The 24964-nt window shown below is 29.9% G+C and overlaps 2 protein-coding genes and 1 long non-coding RNA gene across 3 annotated transcripts in view; 2 read left to right on the top strand and 1 right to left on the bottom strand.

The window, feature by feature from the left end:
• The window catches only part of LOC127278776 (pro-resilin-like), a 7372-nt gene extending 5472 nt beyond the window's left edge, over positions 1-1900 (top strand). Inside the window, exons 6-7 of the mRNA XM_051300642.1 lie at positions 59-824; positions 891-1900. Of these exons, the coding sequence (XP_051156599.1) occupies positions 59-824; positions 891-1054 (930 nt within the window). The 3' untranslated portion in view covers positions 1055-1900. The remainder of the gene's footprint in view (positions 1-58; positions 825-890) is intronic.
• Positions 1-24964, bottom strand: part of LOC127278786 (uncharacterized) — a 26971-nt gene extending 2007 nt beyond the window's left edge. The window contains exons 1-2 of the long non-coding RNA XR_007842541.1: positions 24745-24964; positions 19316-19419 (exon numbers count right to left, since the gene is read on the bottom strand). This is a non-coding gene — a long non-coding RNA (uncharacterized LOC127278786). The remainder of the gene's footprint in view (positions 1-19315; positions 19420-24744) is intronic.
• Positions 14521-18056, top strand: LOC127278784 (pro-resilin-like). Its single transcript, XM_051300662.1, has 3 exons — positions 14521-14602; positions 16199-16339; positions 17541-18056. Exons 1-3 carry the CDS (start codon positions 14591-14593, stop codon positions 17790-17792), a joined length of 405 nt encoding a protein of 134 aa, XP_051156619.1. The 5' UTR covers positions 14521-14590; the 3' UTR covers positions 17793-18056.

Here is a 24964-nt window from a genome sequence, read left to right as displayed (position 1 = left end):
TTTAATTAAATCGTATGATTTGAATAGGAATTTATTTAAATAGTTCGTATAATTTTAGGAACCAGCGAAATACGAATTTTCTTACGAAGTGAAGGATGACCAATCAGGAAGCACTTTTGGACATACAGAAACTCGAGATGGAGATAGGGCCCAAGGAGAGTTCAATGTTTTACTTCCAGATGGTAGAAAACAAATAATTGAATACGAGGCCGATGCAGATGGATTTAAACCTCAGATTAGATATGAAGGAGAAGCTAACACAGGAGGCGGTGGAGGTGGTGGAAATAATGGAGGCTATCCGTCTGGAGGACCATCTGGAGGTGGCGGAAATGGTTATCCCTCAGGACGCCCCTCAGGTGGGGGTGGATTTGGAGGAAGCGGAGGCAGTGGAGGAAATGGTGGGTTTGGAGGTGGCGGAGGTGGAAATGGCGGTTATCCTTCCGGTGGTCCAGGAGGAAATTCTGGAGGTGGATCCGGAGGATTTGGAGGTAGCGGAGGCGGCAATGGTGGTTATCCCTCCGGAGGTCCAGGAGGTAATTCTGGAGGTGGATCCGGAGGATTTGGAGGAAGCGGAGGTGGCAATGGTGGTTATCCTTCCGGAGGTCCAGGAGGGAATTCCGGGGGCGGTTTTGGAGGTAATGGGGGCGGCAGCGGTGGTTATCCCTCCGGAGGTCCAGGAGGCAACTCCGGAGGTGGATCCGGAGGATTTGGAGGTAGCGGAGGTGGTTCATCAGGTGGAAACTTTGGAGGAGGTGGTGGAGGAGGATATCCACGAGGTGGTCCTGGCGGTAATGGAGGAAATGGAGGTTTCGGTGGTGGAAACGGTAAAAATTGAAAACTTTTACTTTATAATAAATAATTAATGTGCTAACTAAATTAATTTTTTCTAGGTCAACAAGGTGGAGGTGGAAATCAAGGATATCCTTCGGGAAGACCTGGTGGTGGAAATGATTTCGGAGGAGGTGGCCAAAGGGGTGGTGGTCAGGGAGGCGGTGGTGGTTATCCTTCTGGTAGTGGAGGTGACGCTGCAGCCAATGGAGGATACCAATACTAAATGAGTTAATTCTAATTAAACGAATGTTTCGGATGTATTATAGAACGACAAAGGTTGTTCATAACATAGTCTCACGACACCGCAGCCCTGTGATTATTTGGGATACGGTTGTTTGAATCTGACGAGTAATGTTTGAACTGAAGTGAAAGGCATTAATTACTTAGCACTATTCAAAGATCTAATTAAGTATTAAATTGAGAGACGTCCACTTATAGACCGACTCAGTAATTTAGGGCAATTTGTTCAGTTATATTAATTAACAATGATGAATGGTACAAGTAATATTAAAATACAATTTTTTTCCCTCAGAAATTTTTCTTAAAAAGAAGAAGAATATTTTGGAAAAAAATATTATTTCCAATGTGTATAAGAGATATTCTCGTCAAATTCAACGAATCTGAAGATCCCATAAAATGGGCTACTGTGATAGTGAACGTAATAGCTGCATTTATATAAGAATACTTCGCGACAATAATCTGCGAAATTTTGTTCAATCGAGTGTTGACGATAAAAAAAAAAACTAGCTGAACTATTTAGTCTAAATAATATATATGTATAATCCTTCCTCAATATTTCGTCACACGATATGATAGAACTCAGGTAGCAGATTATTAATGTTTCAAGTAGACAACCTCGTATTTTATTTATTTATAAAAAAAATATACCAATTTTGTTTATAGAATCTCAATGTATATGTAGTTTATAGCGCAAAACAAGCCGCATAAATAAAAAATGCGGTCAGCCATAACTGTGTTCATTTCTTTCATTGATCACCTGTCAAAACGCTTGTTAACAAACTGATGAGTGTGCTCACCCACAGTTTAATTACAAATTCAATACGCTCTTTGTACGTGAATAAATTGGCAATCTGTTTAAGGATCTCGTGTATTATTCAATGTATAAACGTATTGAAATTATTCCAAAATAATATTCGTGAAGAGTAGTGACAATTTTCCTTTCATTAAATTCTGTTTTATCACACATGATTGAAAGATATCAAATTTTTCAATTACAATAAATTTCTCTTCCATTGTTTTTACTTTCTATGTAAATTGTCATACAAAGGATTATTATTATTATTGAATTAATTTCAATACTTTACATGAATTATTTAAATTCGATAATTACTCTTTAACGTAAATTTATTTTTAAATTGACTTGTTTGTATTAGAATAAAATTTCAAACGATACGTTTTAAATCCAGGACATTGAAAGGGAGAAAGACTGCTGAGGATTTGTATCACTATACGAAGATGAGTCGTGACATGATGCAATTGATTGCATGTAGAGTAAACCACTATTGGCATCCCACTTGTAACTTGCATAATAAACTCTATTATGCCAAAGAAACATAGAAAGGATGTTTTCATCACTCGCCATGACCAATCGTAAAATTATAACGATTTATAACGATCTACAAAACACAAAACGAGCTCATCTTTCCCGATTTTACGATTGACTGTATCTATATATATAATAATAATACTCATACCTATACGAGTTATGCTCGCGTGCCTATTTTTAATGAAAAATTAGCAAAGTTGCATTTACGACCTTGGAATAGTTTCCCTATGAATGCAATGAACGTCATTAATTTATTGCTTCTTTCTTTTGTCCGATTGCTGCAATATATGTCATACTTTTACTCTCATCATCTTTCGATCAATCTAATTTTTGCAATTCAAATTTTTTTCCTCTATCATTCTTTCCTTTGTACTTTATATCTGAGAAACATTGATTCATGCTAGTTTCAGAAATACAAAAGAGACATCTCTTTTGATGAACGCATATAGTATTATTCAACAAAATCACATTTTAATTAAATCACGTTCTTCATTAAGCGAACTTATCAATTACATAAACACTCGTTAATTAATTGAATTTGCTTATTATGAAAAAGAAGGGGGTGGGGTTTTTGTTAATTAAATGAAACTTGTTAATTAACATTTTTCAAATATTAAAGTAATGTATAATTAAATAATTCTAAATATGAAATTTAAAAGCAAGTTATATTTTAAAACCCTACGAAATCGAGTAATTATTGTTACGTCTCAAATATAAGAAATAACTTCAGAAATTATATTTTATTTTTATTTATTTCCGCTTCGGTGATTCAGGGTAATCCTGTTTCATTTACAGAGCAGAAGGCTCTGAACTAAGGGTACAGGTAAGAAAGAGAATAGAAATTTTTATAATTAAGTTACAATTTTATTTAGACAAATTTTTAGGGTTAAAATAGTTCGTTCTTATGCGAGAGAGAGGGAATCTCAAACCAACCAATCCAGGAAATGAGTTCAGCATTCAACTGAAATAAGGAATGTAAGGGTTACCACAAATATACGACAAGTTTAGAAAGTTAGGAGTAAAAATATAAGACACTTACCTTAAAATTCAGTAGTAGATAAGTTTCAATAAAGAAAAGGACCACTGCTGTGTCCTTTGTTGACACAGGAAAAAGAGCTGGTATCAGCGTGAGTTATGACGTCCGGAAGGTTGACGGGCCCAGGTATAACCGCAGGTCCGGAGTTCTATTAGGCGTGACGAATGTCCGAATAATGAGTCTCTTCCAAATAAATAGATAATTGCCCAATGCAATAAGTAGTGATGATCCTCGTTTTATGTAGAGGGTATTGATGCTTGATTTTCACTTTGATATAAGAGAATTATGCACTTGTACTATAAGACGTCGACTGGCACCAAGAATGAGATTGATACGTATGAAGATAATTTGAGAACTAGTTGATGTTATACGTATGAAGAGGATCCCAGAACTAGTTGATGTTATACGTATGAAGAGGATCCCAGAACTGATCTCTCCATGAAAATGTAGCCCTTTTATACTGAGTTTTCGTAAGAGAATAGATAAAATTTTATTGTCCTACTATATATTTTCACCCTAATTTTGGAAGTCAAAGTTCAGTCCTTCTCTCTCAGTTGAACGTAAAAAGGGGGGTGTGAACCAGCTTCTTCAAGATACAAAAAGTATGACTATGATTATTCGCAGCTGTACTCTTCTAATGTGGTGATACCACAGGGGTTCGTCACATAGGATAATTGGAAAGAGCGCATTTATTACATCGTTTGATTTTAGCACATAGGGGAAATTAGAAAGGGATCATTTTGTTTTGTGGGGGTGTGAGCTCTTCTGGTATCATAAAAGATTTCTCGCTTCTATTTGTATGTATACAGAAATAGAAATACAGTAGATTGTCGTAGAAGGATACAAAACGCAGGGGTCTTTTATATATAAAAGAATGATGTTTAGTTGCACGAAAAAAGGGGCGGAAATTGAACATTTAAGAGAAAAGTATTTAGAGGCGTAACAAAAACACGTGTGTTTGTCGCAGAGACATATAACTCGGTATTGATTAAAAGGATTCTTATAATTATGAATGTAAAAGTTACGGTGACGTGACACCTCCCCCCTTTAAAATTCGGAAATTAGAAATGAAATTGAATAATTTACGAATTCAGTTTTTGAGAAGAGTTAAGTTATTTGAGGGAAATGTCACTTACAATTTTGATTATATTATGTAAAGTTTTTAGACATCAATGTTTAAAAGACCTAAGAGAAAATACGTCATACACATAATATAGTTTCACACCTTATTCACACCAAGTTAAGATACAAGTTTATATATATTGAAAAATACATACGAATATTATTGTTAATGATTTCAAAGATTTTCACACATATCCCGTACTATCATTTTTGAGTTAATAGTCATACATGATTTAAAAATTATTTAATCATAGAGATTGGGATCTTATGTATAGAAGCATATACAAATTTGAAATACTTTCGTAAAAGCTCACAGAATTAGTAGAAGTAGTATATAAAAAGGAATTTTAATTATATTTATAAAGACACTCATACCATGTATTATACAAGATTTTAAGGATGCATTATTATTATTTGCTCTTTACACATTGGTTAATTTAGAATAAGATATAAGTTTTCAATAAATAGTGCATACAGATAGATTACATTCTGATGATGACAGAGTTCAACTATTTTTTTTTTCATACATAATTTATACTTTTGAAATGTTATATTATTCTGTTAAAGATTTTCATCCACATATATTTACGAAAAGGAGGAAGGCAGAAAAAAAAAAATTTCTAACATTTTCCTTTCTGAACGCAGGTATAATTTTTGAAACAGATTTATATAAGCTTATACATCCCTCCCTCCTTTAAGAGAAAAACGAGAAGCATTCGAAGTTTTGACATGAATAGAATTTACAACATTGATTTAAAGAATTTTTGCTTTAATATTAATTAATTAGATAATTTTCGTTCTTTTTTTTTTTATTGTAACAATTTCTTGCTATATGATATTTTTCGAAACATTGCTCACAAGATAAGCTGCATTTGCTTAATTAAAATTTTCTTTTTTTTACTCTAAGTGTCGATATATTATAATCATATTGTTTACACACTCATTGTGACATTAGTTGCAATCCTTCCTTTTATCTTTATCAATAGAATTTTTTTTCAATTTTTGATTTCAATATAATCATTCCATGTTCTAAATGACATATTGATATTTTTTAATTCCTCGACTCCGGTAATTAATATATTGGTTTAGCAAACTAAATTCGATTGATAAATTCTTCATAACACGAATTGGAAAATTTATTTATTTTTACCATGCCCGTTCATATTACCTAAAGGAATATAAGATTCTATCAGGTAACATTGTTCTCATTTTCAAGACTACAAGTTTCTCTTCTTTTACTTTTTTAAAATAAATAATTTTTGAAATCGATGACATTTTTCAATTAGGCTTTTAGTTTACGAGATATTGACGATTTTATCTGGCATTTTTTTATATAAATTTTCGAATATTTTGAATTTGGAAAAAAAAAATTTCAATCTCGATTTACATGTTTTAGATCTCAAAATTTCGTGTCACATTGTGGTAATCAAATTTCGGTATTGATACGAACTACAAGAAAATGAAGTTTAAGAATTTAAAAAAATTGATTTTTTTTTTTTTTTTTTTTTTTTTTTTTTTTAATTTTTGAATATTTGAATTTAGGAAAAAAAAAACAAAATATTAATATGAAACTTTCTTATACGAAATATTTAAAAGAAAAAAAAAGTAAATTTTATAATGTAAAAATAGATCCTGGAAGAAAAATAGCAAATATTAATATAATGAATGTCCATAATATATTTTAATCACCTGAAACAGAAATATCTCTATATTATTATCAATTATTTAATGTCTCTTTTTTATTATATCTCAAAATTAAAATGTATGCTTAAGAAAATACTCCAGTTGTTTAATATAAAATTCGAGTAATCTGTATTTATTACAGATAATTATATATTTTTTATAATATTTATTTATTTTGTTACTGACAATGCCTTTTTTTATTTGTATTTTAATGCTTAAGAATATGCAAAACTGGATTATTTACTTTAATAAAAAAGTTAATTGTATAAATGGAGAATTATAATTATAAGAGCAAACAATAATGTTGCAAAAGCAAATTGTTTTGTTTATGTGTATTTAGTGAATATATTGAAGGATGTGTATTAAGATTTGAATTAATTCACTATTCTTGCTATATTTTATAGAAATGTTTAAATTAATTTTGGTTAGCATGATGAATATGAGACAAGCGAAGTCTGTTAATGTGTACAATTTTTGGTGATTTATTTATTTTAATTTTTATGTTTCCTTTACTCAATATTTCTAACACTTCATGTGGTCCTGTATATTGATTACCTAATTTTTTCGGTTTAGGACCTTGTAATAAAAATACACTATCTCCGATTTTAAAATTTTGAGGGTTAGCTTTACGATCATAGTAAGTTTTTGATTTTTCTTTAGATTCAATTAAATTTTTCTGCGCGAGAGATTGAATATCATGTAATTTTGTAACTAATTTTACTAAATAGTCATCATAAGTCTCGAGTTTTTCTTCTTCCAAAAGTGGTAAACTTGAAGGTAATCTTGGTAATCTACCGAAAACTAACTCATAGGGTGTACATTTAGTACCTTCATGGACGCTTGTATTATAAGAAAACATAGCTAATTCTAATAAATCATCCCATTGAGTATTTTTATTGATGAATTGTTTAAGATATTCTGCTAATACATGATGCGATCTTTCTAATGAACCATTTGATTGAGGGTGAAAAGAAGTAGTTTTAAATTGTCGAATACGAAATCGTTTTGCTAATCGCTTCATAAGATTGCTCAAAAAATTTGTACCTTGGTCTGTTAAAACGCCTTTTGGAGAGCCAAAAGTACAAATGAATTTCTTTACAAAAGCATCTGCAATTGTACTAGCCTGCTGATTTGGTAAAGGTACTGCTACAGAATATTTTGTTAAGCAGTCTTGTATAGTTAAAATGCATTCATTTCTAGATTCTGTTGCTGGCAAAGGTCCTACTATATCCATAGAAATTTTTTCGAACGCGGTTCCTGGTGTATCAGTAATAACCATTGGGTTTTTAGTTTTTACTCGAACTAACTTTTTCAACTGACATTGTAAACATGCTTGAATATATTTCTGAATGTCTAATTTCATATTTTCCCAAAAATATTTTTGCCGAATTCTGTTATAAGTTTTCGTAACTCCCTTGTGACCGCCTATAGCAGAGGAATGTGCTTCTTCAATCAAAATTTGTCTTTGTTCAGTTGTTGCATATTGAACATAACCTTTACAAATTATAACTTTAGTACAAGAATCTTGAAAAGTTTCTTTAAGAATTAATTCGATATCTTGCCAATTTACGTGATTAATGACTGTTGTTTTTGCAATACTAACTGATTTTAATTTTAATTTTTCTGTTAAATTTTTGAATGATTCAATTGTTAATTTGATATTATTTGTTATTTGAGTAAGACTTTCACTTGATTCTGTAGTAATTGGTAAAGCAATGTGTAAAAAATTTCCTTTTTTAATTTCTTTAGCTTCATTAATTAACAAATTTTTGAATTGAGGAAGTTCATTTTGTTTATTTAGACTTCGAGAACCATTATCTAAAGGGACACCTGTTGTAGATAAAAAGTACGCATAATTATCTTTCCGCATTCTTAACTGGTCTTTACATTCCACTACATTAGTACATAAGGGTCCATCAATTGATTTTTCTAATTCACCCACGTTTTGTTCGTTTAGAAAAGGGTCGAGGGGGAACTTAGGAGGGGGCTCGGCAGGAGGGCGTTGACATTCATGCTCATTATTGATTTTTCTTTGAGTTTGTTTTGAATTTGAAATTTCATTAGGAAAATATATTTCCTCTAAATCATCGGAATCACTTTCATATTCTTCTTCTATATATTCTTTACTTTTCGATTTCGCACTATCTTCAATAATTTTTTCATGAGGAAAATCTTCAACACTATCAGCACTTGAACTTACATATTCTTCCGCACTAAAAGGTTGATAAAATTGATTTTGTTTAATATATTCTGGATCTGAATTTTCTTCTGAATCTTCACTTTCGCACTGATTATCTTCACTAACTTTACGCGTTTTTTGTTTAGAAATTGATCCTTTAGGCCTACCTCTTTTTCTTTTGATGAAATTTTCATCCTCATCAGTCATTAAATCTTCATTATAATTTATCTTTTGCAAATTTTCGCGATTTCTAAGATTTCGAACGGATTTTTGAATAATTTCTTGATTTCGCGGACTTTGAATAGATTTTGCATTTTTCACATTTTTCGAATTTCGCACATTGATTTCACTTCGCCTTAATTTAATTTCATCGATTTTATTACTAGAATTAGATTTCTTTGATTTAGAATTTTTCATTTCTTCACTTGAATTTTTCACTTTTTCACTTGATTTTTGACACGAACGTTGCACTTTTCCTTTTAAATTCTTGGAACTAGTAGCTTCTTCTCTTAATTTTTTCGATTTCCTTCTAGTCATCACTGCAATACATTTATCACTTTCAAGATTTATCGGATACTCTTCATTATTAATTTTTCCACAAAGTTTTTTAACTTTTTTATTTTTCGTACTCTCAGATATCAAACTTATTATTTTTTTAACAAGATTTAATTCATTATTCGTAGATACACTTTCAACATTTATTTTGTCAGTAAATTCTTCATTACAATAAACACCATCATCTTCGATTTCATCTGAATTTTCGTTTTCTTCATTGTCGTCTTCTTCTTCGTCATACTCTTCTTTTTCTTCTTCTTCGTATTCTGGGATGCAGCGATCAAATTTTTTCACATAAGTTACTGGATTTCGGGATAATGCATCCGCATTAACATTCATTTTTCCTGCCTTGTATAACATCTCAAAATCGTATTCAGCTAATTTTAATTTCCATCTTGTTACGCGAGAACAAGGATCACTTGATTTTTGAAACCATAATAATGGTTTATGATCGGTAACAATTTTAAATCTCCTACCATAGAGAAAATGTCTAAAATGTAAAACACAATATACAATCGCGAGGGCCTCTTTATTATAAGTGTCGTATTTTACTTCATGTTCGTTTAAAGATCTTGACGCATAAGCAATGGGTTTATCTTTACCAATTTCGCCTTGTGATAATATGCCGCCAATAGCATAACCGGATGCATCAGTTGTAAGTATAAAAGGTTTTTCAAAATCTGGTCTTTGTAGGAGTGGTTCTTCGCAAAGTTCATTTTTTAAAATTTCGAAAGCTACTTGTTGTTTATCTGTCCATTGAAAAGTTACGTCCTTTTTTAAAAGTTGCGTCAAAGGACCTGATTTTTTTGAAAAATTATTAATGAATCTTCGATAATAACCGGCAAGACCTAAGAATTGTTTTATATTTTTTACGTTTTTGGGAACTGGAAAATTTTTAACAGCAATTATCTTTTTCGGATCAGGTCGGACTCCATTTTTATCGATTATGTGTCCAAGATAAACTACTTCGGGTCTGAGAAATTCGCATTTATCTGGTTGCAATTTTAAATTCGCGTTACACAGTCGAGACATAAAATTATCAAATTTTTCTTGATGTTCTTCAAGAGTATTTGCAAAAATTACTACATCATCAAGGTATACAAATAAATCTGTACCAATAAGACCGGATAGACAACAATTCATTAATCTTTGAAAACAACTTGGCGCGTTCTTTAAACCGAAAGGCATACGGTCAAATTCATAATGACCATATGGGGTTGAAAAGGCTGTTTTGTGAGAATCTTTTGGGCTCATTTTAATTTGATGAAAACCGGAAGCTAAGTCAAACACAGAGAAGTATTGCGCATTTCCAAGGGTCTCGAGCACTTCGTTTATATTCGGTAGGGGAAAAAAGTCGGTTATTGTTTTTTCATTTAATTTGCGAAAGTCTAATACCATTCGCCATTTTTTATTTCCATGACTGTCATTTTTCTTAGGCACGATCCATACTGGTGTATTATATGGGGATTGAGAAGGTTTGATTATTTTATTTTTTAAAAGTTCACTTGTTTGTCTTAAAAGTTCTTCTTTATGCACTGGGGGAAATCTGTATTGTCGCGTAAATACTGGTTCGTCGTCTTTAGTAGGGATGTTATGTTGGAGAACATTGGTAGCTGTTAAATATTCACCTGGTAAATGAAATCTTTCAGAATATTCCACGATTAATGTTTCTACATGTTTTAATTCATCTGGTTTTAAATGATCTAAACGAAGTGAATCTAATATTTTTTCAATTCTTTCTTTACCCGTAATATTATAAAATCCAAATTGCTTATCGCACAAGGTTTCTGAATATACAAAATTGTCAAATAATTTTTCCGCGGTGTTATTTTCAATATTTATTTTATTATTTTTAATTTGATTTGAATCAGAGGAGTTATTAAAAACTTCGTCATATTCTTGTAACATTACTTTCGGAATTTGTATTTTTACTGAATTTGATAGTGTATTTGCTGCTTTTACGTATGCTTTACCATTATTATTTGTGACTATAGCGTTTCCTATGTAAACTCCAGGTTCAGTATTTAAAAGTGGAACATATCCTTCTTTTAAATTAGAATTTTCAACAAATAAAAATATGTCAGATATTGATCGAGGTGGGAGAGTAATAAAATTTCTTGATGCGAAATAGAACATTTTTCCTTTAACTTCTAAACATTTTTCAGCATAATTAATTTTGACATTATTATCTGTAAAATATTCTGATCCTAAAACTCCATCTTCTTCTATGGGAACTTCATTAGGTATTATGTTAAAAGTTGTGGGATAACCGAAAATATTTAATTTTGTTTGTCCTAATGTGTGTACTGGGTGTTCATTTATACCTGTTAATTGAATTTTCTTTAATTTATTTAAAGTCATTGTAGAATCAAGCATTTTTTCTTTTAAAAGATTTAATCCTGCTCCTGTATCAATCATTAAATGAAGTGGTTTAGAAACTGTATTAACATAAATAGATGGTATCATATTTCCTTTAGTACAATTGATTTGAATGGTTTCTAAATGTTCAGATATTTGCTTTTTAGGCACGCTTTTTCTTTTAGCACCTGTCCCATCGTACCTGATATGGGAAGGTATTATTCGTTTCCCTGGTTCATTAAAGTGGATGATCGATACTGTTGACCTTGATTATAATTATTATATTCTCTTTTTCTGCAATTTTTAATAACATGCCCACGATTTTTGCAATATTTACAAGTAACATTAAAAAATCTGTTTTGTTGATTAGTACGAAAATCATTTTTATTTGGAAATTGTGAGTTTGTTTTATTATGTAAATTTTGGGGAAAACCCGAGAATCGTAATTGTAAAGGGGAATGCTTTTGTTCACTAAACGAGGGGGACATCCCTCTTCTTAGATAATAGACAGGTGGTCTCTGCTTCATGCGGAATACGGAGCGCTGGTACCTATGCTGTGATGAGTATTGATTTTTTTCTGACCTACGACAAGTGCGTGAAGTATGTCCTTCTACATTACAATTTTGACATACTACTATATCTGCACTAGCAAATGTAATTTTTGCATTATTTGGCCTACAAGAATTTTCTTTTCTAAGCTCTACAACCGCATTTAATTTTCGTTCTGCCTCTAATGCTTTGTTTGTTGTTTCTTTTAAAGTTATGCAATCTGGAATTCGAATTTCTAATTCTGGACGTAGTCCTCGACGAAAACAGGTCATTATATCTACTTCTAAAGTTTCTAACATCGTTTTGGATAATTTACCGTCTTTACTCGATAATCTGTATGAGTCAAAAATCTGATCCGATAATTCTTTTACTCGATTCGCATACGATATGACACTTTCATTTTCCTTCATAAAAATATTTCCTAACTCTCCTTGCAATTGATAGATACTTTTATTTGGTAAATATATCTTCTTTAAATGAGCTTCTAACTCCAAAATTGTTTTAAAAATATTTCCCGATATTGATTTTCTAACTTCTCCTATTAACTTTCCACGAATTAATTTTACTAAATTTTCCTCCACTTGGGATGAATCTGGCAACATTAATTTTGCTTCATGGCAACCTTCTATAAATGAAACTACTGGAATATTTTTTCCATCGAACACAGGCACTAATTCTAACGCGTCGCGAAGAGATACTTGTTGATTATTAGGTAACGACATAACTAAGCTTTTTATTTCACTTTTGTATCACTTTCATTTAGAATTTTGATTTGTGTTTATGAGTGTAAATAAAAAAAAAATTAATAAAGGAATTTCTAGATTTGTTGGTTCAAGGATATTTTTCTCTCTCATTTATATATTTGAAATTATTTAAGGAAAAATGATTTTTTTTTTAATTTCTCTTTTTTTTATCACAACAAATGATGCACCAAAAATTATACTGTTAATGCATCGATTTTTATATTATTAGTTTAAATTCTCTTTTTTGTTCACAACGGACAATACACCAAAAATTATATTTTTAGTGCATAGATTTTAAATTTATATTCTCTTTCCTGTTCACAACGGCCGATGCACCAAAAATAATATTTCCTCTGTTACGTCTCAAATATAAGAAATAACTTCAGAAATTATATTTTATTTTTATTTATTTCCGCTTCGGTGATTCAGGGTAATCCTGTTTCATTTACAGAGCAGAAGGCTCTGAACTAAGGGTACAGGTAAGAAAGAGAATAGAAATTTTTATAATTAAGTTACAATTTTATTTAGACAAATTTTTAGGGTTAAAATAGTTCGTTCTTATGCGAGAGAGAGGGAATCTCAAACCAACCAATCCAGGAAATGAGTTCAGCATTCAACTGAAATAAGGAATGTAAGGGTTACCACAAATATACGACAAGTTTAGAAAGTTAGGAGTAAAAATATAAGACACTTACCTTAAAATTCAGTAGTAGATAAGTTTCAATAAAGAAAAGGACCACTGCTGTGTCCTTTGTTGACACAGGAAAAAGAGCTGGTATCAGCGTGAGTTATGACGTCCGGAAGGTTGACGGGCCCAGGTATAACCGCAGGTCCGGAGTTCTATTAGGCGTGACGAATGTCCGAATAATGAGTCTCTTCCAAATAAATAGATAATTGCCCAATGCAATAAGTAGTGATGATCCTCGTTTTATGTAGAGGGTATTGATGCTTGATTTTCACTTTGATATAAGAGAATTATGCACTTGTACTATAAGACGTCGACTGGCACCAAGAATGAGATTGATACGTATGAAGATAATTTGAGAACTAGTTGATGTTATACGTATGAAGAGGATCCCAGAACTAGTTGATGTTATACGTATGAAGAGGATCCCAGAACTGATCTCTCCATGAAAATGTAGCCCTTTTATACTGAGTTTTCGTAAGAGAATAGATAAAATTTTATTGTCCTACTATATATTTTCACCCTAATTTTGGAAGTCAAAGTTCAGTCCTTCTCTCTCAGTTGAACGTAAAAAGGGGGGTGTGAACCAGCTTCTTCAAGATACAAAAAGTATGACTATGATTATTCGCAGCTGTACTCTTCTAATGTGGTGATACCACAGGGGTTCGTCACATAGGATAATTGGAAAGAGCGCATTTATTACATCGTTTGATTTTAGCACATAGGGGAAATTAGAAAGGGATCATTTTGTTTTGTGGGGGTGTGAGCTCTTCTGGTATCATAAAAGATTTCTCGCTTCTATTTGTATGTATACAGAAATAGAAATACAGTAGATTGTCGTAGAAGGATACAAAACGCAGGGGTCTTTTATATATAAAAGAATGATGTTTAGTTGCACGAAAAAAGGGGCGGAAATTGAACATTTAAGAGAAAAGTATTTAGAGGCGTAACAAAAACACGTGTGTTTGTCGCAGAGACATATAACTCGGTATTGATTAAAAGGATTCTTATAATTATGAATGTAAAAGTTACGGTGACGTGACATTATATATAAGACAATAAATAATAAACTCGCGCAAGATAGAGCGACGCTCAACACAAGTCTGCGGTTTTCTTATTAAGCATAATGACCGTTTTACTTGTCAAATTGTATATTTGACAAATGAGTATTTTCATCTCTGGTGGCAACCAGGAAAATGGTATAAAATGTTACGCTGTGTCAATCCTTTATCTCAGTGTATTGTGATCTCTGGTGTCCAAGAGTTGTATAATTTTAGCTCTCATGATTTTAACGGTAAGTTAAATCCATTAAAGCAAACAGTGTTATAAGTTAATATATGCATAACCGCAAAATGCTAACCACACACATGAGACAAATTAAAAGACATATTATGCACATTTTAAAAACTAGTTCTGTTATCTTCATTCATTTATGTTCCATTTAATTAACCTTCTACAAAAAAAAAATTCTAACTCACTTTTTTGCGCAATGAATTAGTTAAATTTTACATAATTCGTAATTGAGAAGATATTTTTGGTTCAAATGGCTACCATATTGGATCATATAAAATTAATTATCCAATAATAAGCAATAAGTAATGTCATCATTTATTACAATATTATTACTCGGTAATTACGCTAAAATACGAGAAGTAGTTATTAAGAGAGATAATTAGCTAATTATCAATTTACTGAACTCCCAATGGAAGTATCATATAGCTACAAAGTGAAAGTAAAACGTTCGATGATGATTCTACTGCATATATGTATAAGAAATTCGATATATATCATTTCAAGAGCCATACAGGATGTTTATATGCGTATATGTATATATCCCTCACAATACAAATCTTCTCCAATAATTTGCAATCGACGTATCTACAAATCCAATAGTGCACTTGTCACTGTATACGGAATACTCATTGTCAATGAAACCCACAAGGCTATTTAAATGTCTACCTCACTCGGAATCCCCAACCAATATTCAAGGGAAACCAAGCAAAAATTCCCGATATATATATACACTCTACCCAAAATGTCTACTTTCCAAACTAATTAACAGTCAATTCACACTAAATTATACCATGTTGTTCTAGAGATGTTTATTTTAACAGAAAGTTTTAGAATGAAATCTTTTTTGTAGATATAAAACATTTAATAAAAATTCACAACTTGTTAACAATAACATTGAAAACATAAAAATTGCATTTATTAAGCAGGATAAAAATTAACTGGATGTCAGTTTATCTAAAGATAAACCAAAATTGTATCAAACATTATCAGCCAAAAGTTTTGAACGTTCAAATGAACGAAATTTTTTTTGCAACTTCTTTATGTACGAATTTTATTACAAAATATTTTTTTAAATATCTAAAAATAAGTTATTAATTTAATAATTGTTGAATTTATTGTTTTAATTTTACATGGTCATCATAATTTTTAATAATTTATAGATTGAAAAAAATATTTCGTTCATTTGAACGTTCAGAAATTTTGGCTCATTCAAACATTAAAGTGGTATCAATTAAAAGTAAAGTAGTTTCATGAAAATGGTCCTCAACCAAAAGACAAATTTTAATGAAAATTTAACAAGCTCAAATGAACAAGTGTTTCTATAGTGAACTGTATTAAATTCCTTGACACATTACACCAAACACGACAAACATGTTAAATGAACACTGAGAGAGAGAGAGAGAGAGAGAGAGAGAGAGAGAGAGAGAGAGAGAGAGAAGGATCTCAGAGTGAAGTTGGTTTAGGGACATATAGTGAAGTAGCGAGCCACCAAGATACACCTTAATTCGAGAGGAATTTGAGGGGCAACGTCAAGGAGAAACGTTGACGTTGCGAGTCTTCTCTCAAGAGGTTTTGGAATATATCATTCTATCCATAGGTATTGCTGTTGACGACGACGACGATGCTGCTAGGAATTTGGAGTAAACCACAGGGGCCATCATACCTACCTCCCAGTGGAGGTGGTGGTGGATCACATCCGTCTAGACCCGATGTTGGCCATCCTGACGAGTGGGCCGGGGTATGTACAATATATAAACCTTAATATAACTGATTCTCGAATTCGTGAATTATTCACAGATCTGAAATCTCAATAGCAATGTAAGATGAAATTCCAACAGAGAAGACGAATTATAATTCGGTTTGTATTAGTTTGTATACTTGCTAATTAATTTCTCCTGGTAGACTAAATTGCGGTCAGGATTTAAGATCAACATTTCATAATGGTTCTATATATCATTATAAACACTATGCAACTATTGCGCATTAAATTAAATGATTGAGGATTCCTACAACCCAAAAAACCACAAATCGCGCTCATTCACCTCAATTTTCCATTTCAGCTATTACAAAATTTAACAACACTGAGAAAATTAAATTATATGAGCTGAATTTTTCAAAATCTAATTGTCTACCTTTGAAAAAAAATTCAACAATCTTGATAATTTCTATTTAAAAAAAAAGTAGTGAAAGAAACTAAACGTTTCACAATGAAGCAATAATTCAACAATTAATTTAAAAATCATTTTTAACGTCATTAATAATAATTTTACATTGGATAGTATTTCATTAATCACAATTACTGTGTATGAATAGTAGTTGTACAATTACTCTTGATTCTATATAAATTCGATTGCAGTATAATGAAAATTTGATATCACTTATACTAATGAATGATACTAATGTTTCAATAGAACTATAAAACAACTCTTGATTTTATAAGAGAACTGTATTTTAAAAGAGATTAATTTTTTTACACTTGTTAAAAATGATTTTTTTAATTAAATTTTTTTTTTTTTTAATCTACCGAATAAACGTGAATCCTTTCTTTTTCATTAATTTCAAATTCGCATTGACTTATATTCTCGAGAGCAGATATATGTCCAATTTAATTGAAAACGAGTGCAGAAGATACAGAAGAGGTTAACGATTTTTGTTTAAAGAGAAAATGTAACTTTGATGTCCGTTAAAATTAAGGATGTTCAATCCGTAAAGTAACTTTCATTCACTTTTAATTACATTTCTACTAATTTCTTTTCTTTTAAACACCTCTTTTCTTTTTTTTTTATTGATTTTTCAAACATTTTTACAATTTCTCTCTCTAGGAAATAAATTTTTCTATTGCCTTTTTAGATTTTACAGAATAAGAATTCAAAAAACTTGAACATGAAAACAAATTGTAAAAAATGTTCTAAAAAAAAAATATTCCTTCTTTTTTTAAGGATCCAGTGAACTATGAATTTTCCTATGAGGTACAAGATGGAGATGCGGGTCTTGATTTTGGACATCGAGAAATGCGAAAAGACAATACAGCGACAGGAAGCTATCATGTTCTACTTCCGGACACTAGAATTTTGTATGTGGATTACATTGCAGATGAAGGTGGATATCGACCAATGATTCGATATGAAGGAACCGCCTCTTATCCTGCACCCGGTTCGCGTCCTTCATCGGACCAAGGATATAAATATTAATGAAATCCATTGAATATGCATCAAGCATTAAAATGAAGATGCGAAAAATGTCGTGAATCGCTTTCTGAGCGTTGATCGTTTCGGAAGCAATAAATTCTCAGAATAAAGTTATCTTTGATGACAAAAGCAAAAAAAAAAAAAAAAAAAGGGAAAAAAACCAAGGGTATCACGAATAATTTGAGACTTTCTATGAAAACTCATTTTGATACATGTCTTTTACCGGCAAAAAAAATCTAAAACAATGAAATACTGTTCAATGATTAATTACACTAAAAAGAAATTTAATAATAAATAATAAATTTTCAATATTTTACAAAAATTGATTATTTTTTCTTTTAGTGTAATTTCTAGAGTTTTGTTTTTTTATGAATAACTTATAACACCCGCACGCAATTTCGCATATAGAATATTTGAAAAGGTTTTGTGATTTTAGTAATAGTCTGATACAAACACAACAGCTCGAAGCGAAACTATCGCTAAAACATTCTCGTACCTATCTCTCTGCATAAGTACATTTTAATTTCCGTCTTTATAATGATTTTTTAATACGCTCTCTCGCAATTCACTAAATACTTCTATCAAGATTAAAAAAAAAAAAACTACAATATATGTTTCCATTAAGATTTGTAGGTAAATTAAAATTCTAGATACAAAAATTATTTCCTTTCAAGATAAAGAAAATAAACGAAATATAAGAGAAATAAATAAAAAATAATAAATGTATTTAAAAACATTAAAAATTTATTTTAAAAAAATTGTATTCTTAAAAAATATGAAATTAAATTCTTTTGTTAATTGCAAATAATTAGAGTTGATAAATATTTTTAATTCTCATAATTGAACAGCCGGGTCTAATACATCAAAACATGAACTAACGTAGAAAGACAATTCTGCAAGGAAACTTAGAAATTTATTAACCCCGGAGACTCATTATGCATACCCAACAATTCCTGGATCACATCCAAACTCCTAAGGATTCTCATTGCTCTTAATATTCCCTTCTATTTATATTATTAATAAATAATAAACTGTCAATAAAATTAAAACTCCAAACGATAAAAATTCACATCATCTATTTTTAAAATTAGAATAATATTCGAAAAATTGAAAATAATTTTCCAACAATTGATTTATATTAAATTGTTTTTCTAAGAAAAAATTAATTATCAATGACGTCAACCAAAAAAAATACAATTTAATGGTCATATAAAAAATGCAGCTAAATTTAAAAATTCCTTTTGATAAGTTCCAACATTTAAACAGAGATATGCACTTCTTTCCCTCTTTTTTTTTATTTTATTCTTGATTTTTACTTTCACTTCTTTTGAATTTATGTATAGCATTTACTTCTTGTACGTTGCCAAAAAGTGAATGGCAAACATATACTAACATTACTTTTATTAAAGCAGATTGAAATAATCGCGAACTACCAAAAAAAAAAAAAAAGAGAATATGATCTCAACCATGTAAATTTTTCATAATACGTGAAAGCATATATATGTATAATGGATTTAGGTACTCACCGGATGAAGCAAAAAAGACGTTTTCACGGTAATTGACATACGTTCTGCTTTATGGCCTGTAGGTCATTCGGTCGACATGAGCTTCCGGTCGATAGAATCATCTACTGGAAAATAGAAGTTTTTTTTTTTTTTTTAAATTCACGCTCGCTCAAGTGGTAAATGAATCTCTTCAAAACGCAAAATAATGTAAATTAATTATAATTTAACGCAAATCAAATTGAACTTGTTCAATATAAAATCTTCTCACGTGTGAAAATTTAGTATATATATATATATACATTATTATCCATATTCCAATTTTCATGATTTAGTCTGGGAATATTAATTATCGACAGTAAAATATTTAATTAATTCCAAATGTATAAATCAATAAAAGAAAATTACATTTCACCATTATTATAAAATACATGTGTATTTTTAGATATTAACCATATGGTAGGTATTATTAATTTGCGTAAAACCATAAATAATAAATAATATTCTACATTATCAGAATTCTATAATAATTTAATATAAATTTCATATTGTACAGTCATTAAATAATTTTATAGATTGGACGTTTAAAAAGTTATAAAACTAATCTAAAAAGGATCGTAAAATTGCTTTAATAAAACTAATTTTTATTCAATACAAAATAGGGTCAAAAATGGCTATAGAAAAAGGGGTTGGACAATTGATTAATTGATTCAAATAAAAAATTATTTGGTTCAAATAAATTTTTTGTTGGTTTTAAAAAACAAAATTTTATAATTAGAATAATTTTTATGTCACAGGGATAATTGTAAACAGTTCTATTTGTCTTTATCTTGTGTTTGTGTTCTATTGTCTCCAAAAAGGGAGGAAATTTAAATGTGTGTAAATTGCCAATTTCAGTAGCTTCTGGAAGAGAATAAAAGGAAAGGAAACCAAAGTGAATTCTGTATCTGCTTTTCTTTTGTTGTAACTAGCAAGAGTTGTGTGACAAACAAAGGTGATAAAGGTGAAATAGTGTTCCTACCAAAGAGATTTTTCCTTTTTCGCGCGCAAAAACCACCACCACCACTAACACATCATCAACATCTGTGTGTGTCTACATATATACATTCACAGTGAGTTTTTGCCATATATAAGAATGAAGTATATATGTTACTGACAGTTGAATTCTCAAATGAAACACATTTAAACAAAACAAAGGTTATATCAAAGACGACGCATTGTCACACAAAATAACAAGAGAGGCTATATATTGTATATAAACCTTCATTTTCCTTTAGTCATTCACTGACGCAGAACATCAGTGATTCAACACAAATTTCTACTACATTTAATCATGACATTTTGTATATCGCAAAGTTAAACTTAAATATCAATTTCACTATAATATCAGACTTGAGGTGGATTATTTTTCTGGCATTCAATTCATTCAGAACGATAAAAATTCTTAAAACCTCATTATCATATTATTTTGTTAAAAAAAAAATAAAATTCAATTTTTAAATCAACTATTTTATTATTTACTATCAATTTGTATGAATAAACAAAAAAATTAGTCCAACAAAAATAATTATTTATTATATTTAATTATCATTATTGCAAGTCTATTTAATTCAAAGTAAATTAAATTTAAATAGAACTTTTTTTTTTGCCCTTCCATAAAAGAACCAATTGCAATGTTATATCGAATTTAAGGCAATCATTATGCAAATGTTATGAGCAATACATTTAGGGGGAGGGGAAGGTATTGATCGAATAATTTAAAGCGAAAAAAAACCACCCTTCTACCTCAACGGATTGCATGATACACTCGTTCAAAGATTTGCTGTATCGCAAAGAGACATTACAATAAATATGCCGATCTTTTCTGAATACGAACTTGTAAATATATATATATATATATATATATATATATATATATATATATACACACACCTGAGATAAGTTTCACGAAAATAAATTTGATCAAAATGTATATAAACTATTTTATTTTATTCATTTCACAAAAGAATAAAATTGAATTATTATAAGTTGCATTAATTTAAAAAAATTTTGAAATAAAAGAAAATAAATGGATTTAGAAGAATATTTTTAACATAAATAAATAAAAAAATTGAATAAATAAATAATAATAAAATTTGTTTTTAAAAAAATTTCTCTCGATTATTTTCAAATTTCAACGCGGTGAATTGATAAAAAGATATATATATTTATAAATGTTATATGTGAAGCAACATATTTTTTTTTTTTTTCATTAGCATATATTTTTGATAGTGCGCGAGTAAATATCTCTCGTGAAATTATAATTAACGCCAATGCAATGCATTTATGATTATTATTGATCAGAACGTTGTTGTTGCCATCGACATAAAAAAAGGAAATTACAGACGCAAATGTAACTTCACTTGCAACAGATGTATACCCCTTTCCAGTGTACAATGATTAATATCCTTTAGATCAATAATTATTTTCAAGCGTATAACACTCTCCCGCACATATCATTATATTTTAACGCAGGAAATTGTGTTCGTCCGCCTACTTTAAACGCATTTAAATCACATTTCTTTTTACACTAAACTCAAAATGATTCGTCCCCTAATTAAAAATCAACTTCATTACTTGTTATTTCAATCAATTTTCAATTATTTTTTTTTTAATTAGAATTTTTTTTAATAAATATCAATAATTAATTATTAGTAATAAATAATATAAATAATAAATTAATCAGTTAATTAATATTAATTATTATTAATTTAAATATTAATTTTAAATATTAATACTATAAAATCTTCATTTTTTTATTATTTGTGTAGTTTATTCACCTTTTTTAAGTTTTTCTAATTTTTAAATAAAATTTGTTTTCTATTTTTTTTTTATTATTTAAAAAAATATTTCGTAATATTAAAGAGAATTTTTTTTTTTATCAAAACGAAGTATGGGTGTTATCTTCTCAATTAAAATATTGACCCTTGTGGTCTTTAATATTACACTTTCATTGCCACATTGCACAGAGAAAGGATTTTCAATAATATACACTCAAAAGAGGCGGCCGCGGCCCTTGAAATGTATATTTCCATTTCACCGTGTCATCCCGACACCAAAAAAAAAAAAAAAAAAATTATACACCTTGACATATTCATAATGCCTTAATATTAATGCAATGAGAGTCTTAACACGTAATCGGTGGCAGCTTAAATGTGCATATAATGGACTGTAATTAAACATTTTGCAGAAAAAAAAATATCTTTACTATATATATAAAAAAGTTCCTTCAGGTGTACACCATACCATTACCTTAAACATGTCAATTCTTTTATTATTTGGTTTTAATTATGTAATTTAATAATTAATTTTTTTTAATTTAATATTTTATTAAATTCGTTTTTTAATTTTATATTCAATCAAATTAATTTTTTAATTATATATATTTCAATTATTGTCTCTTTCTTCTAGATATAAATTAGTTAAAAATTTTTTAGTTGATTTTTGGCATCAGCAATTAGTAAAAAATAACTAATTAAATTAGCAGCCCACTTTTTACTAATTTAGATTTAGAAAAATAACCTATTTATTTACAATAAATATAAGAATTGAAAACAAATTTTTTTCTACAGGGGATATTTTCCTGTCATTGTGAAAAAAATACAATTTTCTAAAAACGTGAATTTTTATTTACAGTACAGGGATTTATAATCCCTTGCAATTTTTTTTTTTGTTTTTTTTTTGACGATTTGACACAAATAATGTGCGGGCATAGGTGACTCGTTAAAAAATCTATATGTCGTCATGATTACGCAGTACATTTGCAACTTGTATAAATGCACTATGCAGCAAGTATGATCCTTTGTATAACGAGATCAGATGTCAAGGTAAAACCACGCACGCACTAATTGGGAGCCTCTGCGCGATGCGCTCTCGGGTACAATCCTGCCGATCCGGTTTTATTCACGCTTGTATATTATATGCATGTATGTATATATATATATATATATATTTGTATTTCCATATAGTATATTGAAAATGTATATGTGATTCGAACAACAAAAACGCGTGCGCAAGAAATATGTATATGTATACATATAGAAAGAGCGCTCATCTCAATAGCGCGTGAAAGCATTTGAACCAGACCGATTTGTCGCGGATTAATCGCGTTAATCTGACCAGTATCATTTCTGCGCAACATTTGCCTGCTGTAATGATCACATTTGCGAAATGGCACTGCAATTTGTTCGCATACGAAAGTTAAAATGGTGTAGGCTTTTTGATGGAATTACGACCCACACTCTACGAATCTCTCTCTTTCTATATATATATATATATATATATATATTATTGCTCCTCTTCCATTAGATTGATGAAAAATTTAAAAATTTAATTTAAATTTATTGTTATTACTTTTCAAATACTAAATCTCTTTTTCTTTATAAAAATCGATTAATTGTTTTGTATTTTAAAATACCAAAAAAAATTTATTTCATTCAAATAATCGATTGAGCATTATCAAATAAATATTTATTTGAATCAATTTTATATATATATTATATATACTAGATGGGCTACGCCCCCCTGCGCGCTTCGTGCGCCAACCCCCCCGGTTTTAATCATTTTTTTTTTAATTTTCCATTGATCTTATTTTTCCAAATGAACCACCTATTTCAAAGAATTATTATTACAAATTCATTGAAATCTGAATAAATATTATTAAAATTAAAATTATTAAATTTTAATTAATAAATAAATTAAAATCGACATTAAGAAATTATTTTTAAAAATAATTTCAATGAAATTGCCTAAAAATCAATAAATTAGTAAAAAGTCTTGAAACGAACATAACCTTTAAATACAAGTCATTTTTGGCGGGAACTCCACCTCCACTTGCGGCTATATTGAAAATCTTGAAATTTACATAACCTTAAAATTTACGTCATTTTTGGCGGGAAATACAGAGAGAGAGATGAGGGAAGGAAGAAGGACTTACTGCTTCATTAGGGTCTTAAAACAAACATAATCTCAAAATTTAGGTCATTTTTGGCGGAGGAGGGGAAATGAGAGGAGGGAGGGGGGACTTGAGACTATATTCAGAGCCTTGAAACGAACATAACCTCAAAATTTAGGTCATTTCTGGCGGGGGAGGGGAGGGGACTTGCGGCTATATTCAGAGTCTTGAAACGATCATAACCTTAAAATTTAGGCCATTTTGGCGGAGGAGGGGAAATGAGAGAAGGGAGGGGGGACTTGCGGCTATATTCAGGGCCTTGAAGCGAACATAACCTCAAAATTTAGGGGGGGGACTCCCTCCCCCTCCTAGGTCAAGAATTCTTGAAACAGCGGCGGTGGCGGCGGCGATATCTTTTTGTAATATAGGAAGATATTTCAAATATAGAAATTAGTACACAATAAAAATTATTTAGTTCGAATAAATATATTTTTTTTTGCCAATAAATTAAAATATTTACCTTAATGACGAATTTTTCAGCTTCAAGTAGATTTTCTTTCAAACTAAACAGCCCTCGGAGATCCCTAATACTTTCAAGTTAAATTTCCATTCGGAAAATGTGAAAAATAACCGTAAAAATAGACCGAGTTCTCAAAAGTCTGAATTCTGTGTCCTAAGAAAAGATAACCTTTTTTTGTCCTTATCTTTGAAGTACGTGACACCACAAGCCATCGAGAATG

The sequence above is a fragment of the Leptopilina boulardi genome, unplaced genomic scaffold (assembly GCF_019393585.1).
Source record: "Leptopilina boulardi isolate dan_hultmark-lab unplaced genomic scaffold, ZJU_Lbou_2.1 LbouV2_211, whole genome shotgun sequence".
In the NCBI taxonomy this organism is placed as follows: domain Eukaryota; kingdom Metazoa; phylum Arthropoda; class Insecta; order Hymenoptera; family Figitidae; genus Leptopilina; species Leptopilina boulardi.
This window is presented reverse-complemented; position numbering and strand designations above follow the sequence as displayed.

What these genes read in the sequence shown, in the direction of transcription:
- LOC127278784 (XM_051300662.1), top strand. An exon ending in ATCCTGACGAGTGGGCCGGG is followed by an intron (nt 16,340 to 17,540) that starts GTATGTACAATA and finishes TCTTTTTTTAAG; the next exon opens with GATCCAGTGAACTATGAATT.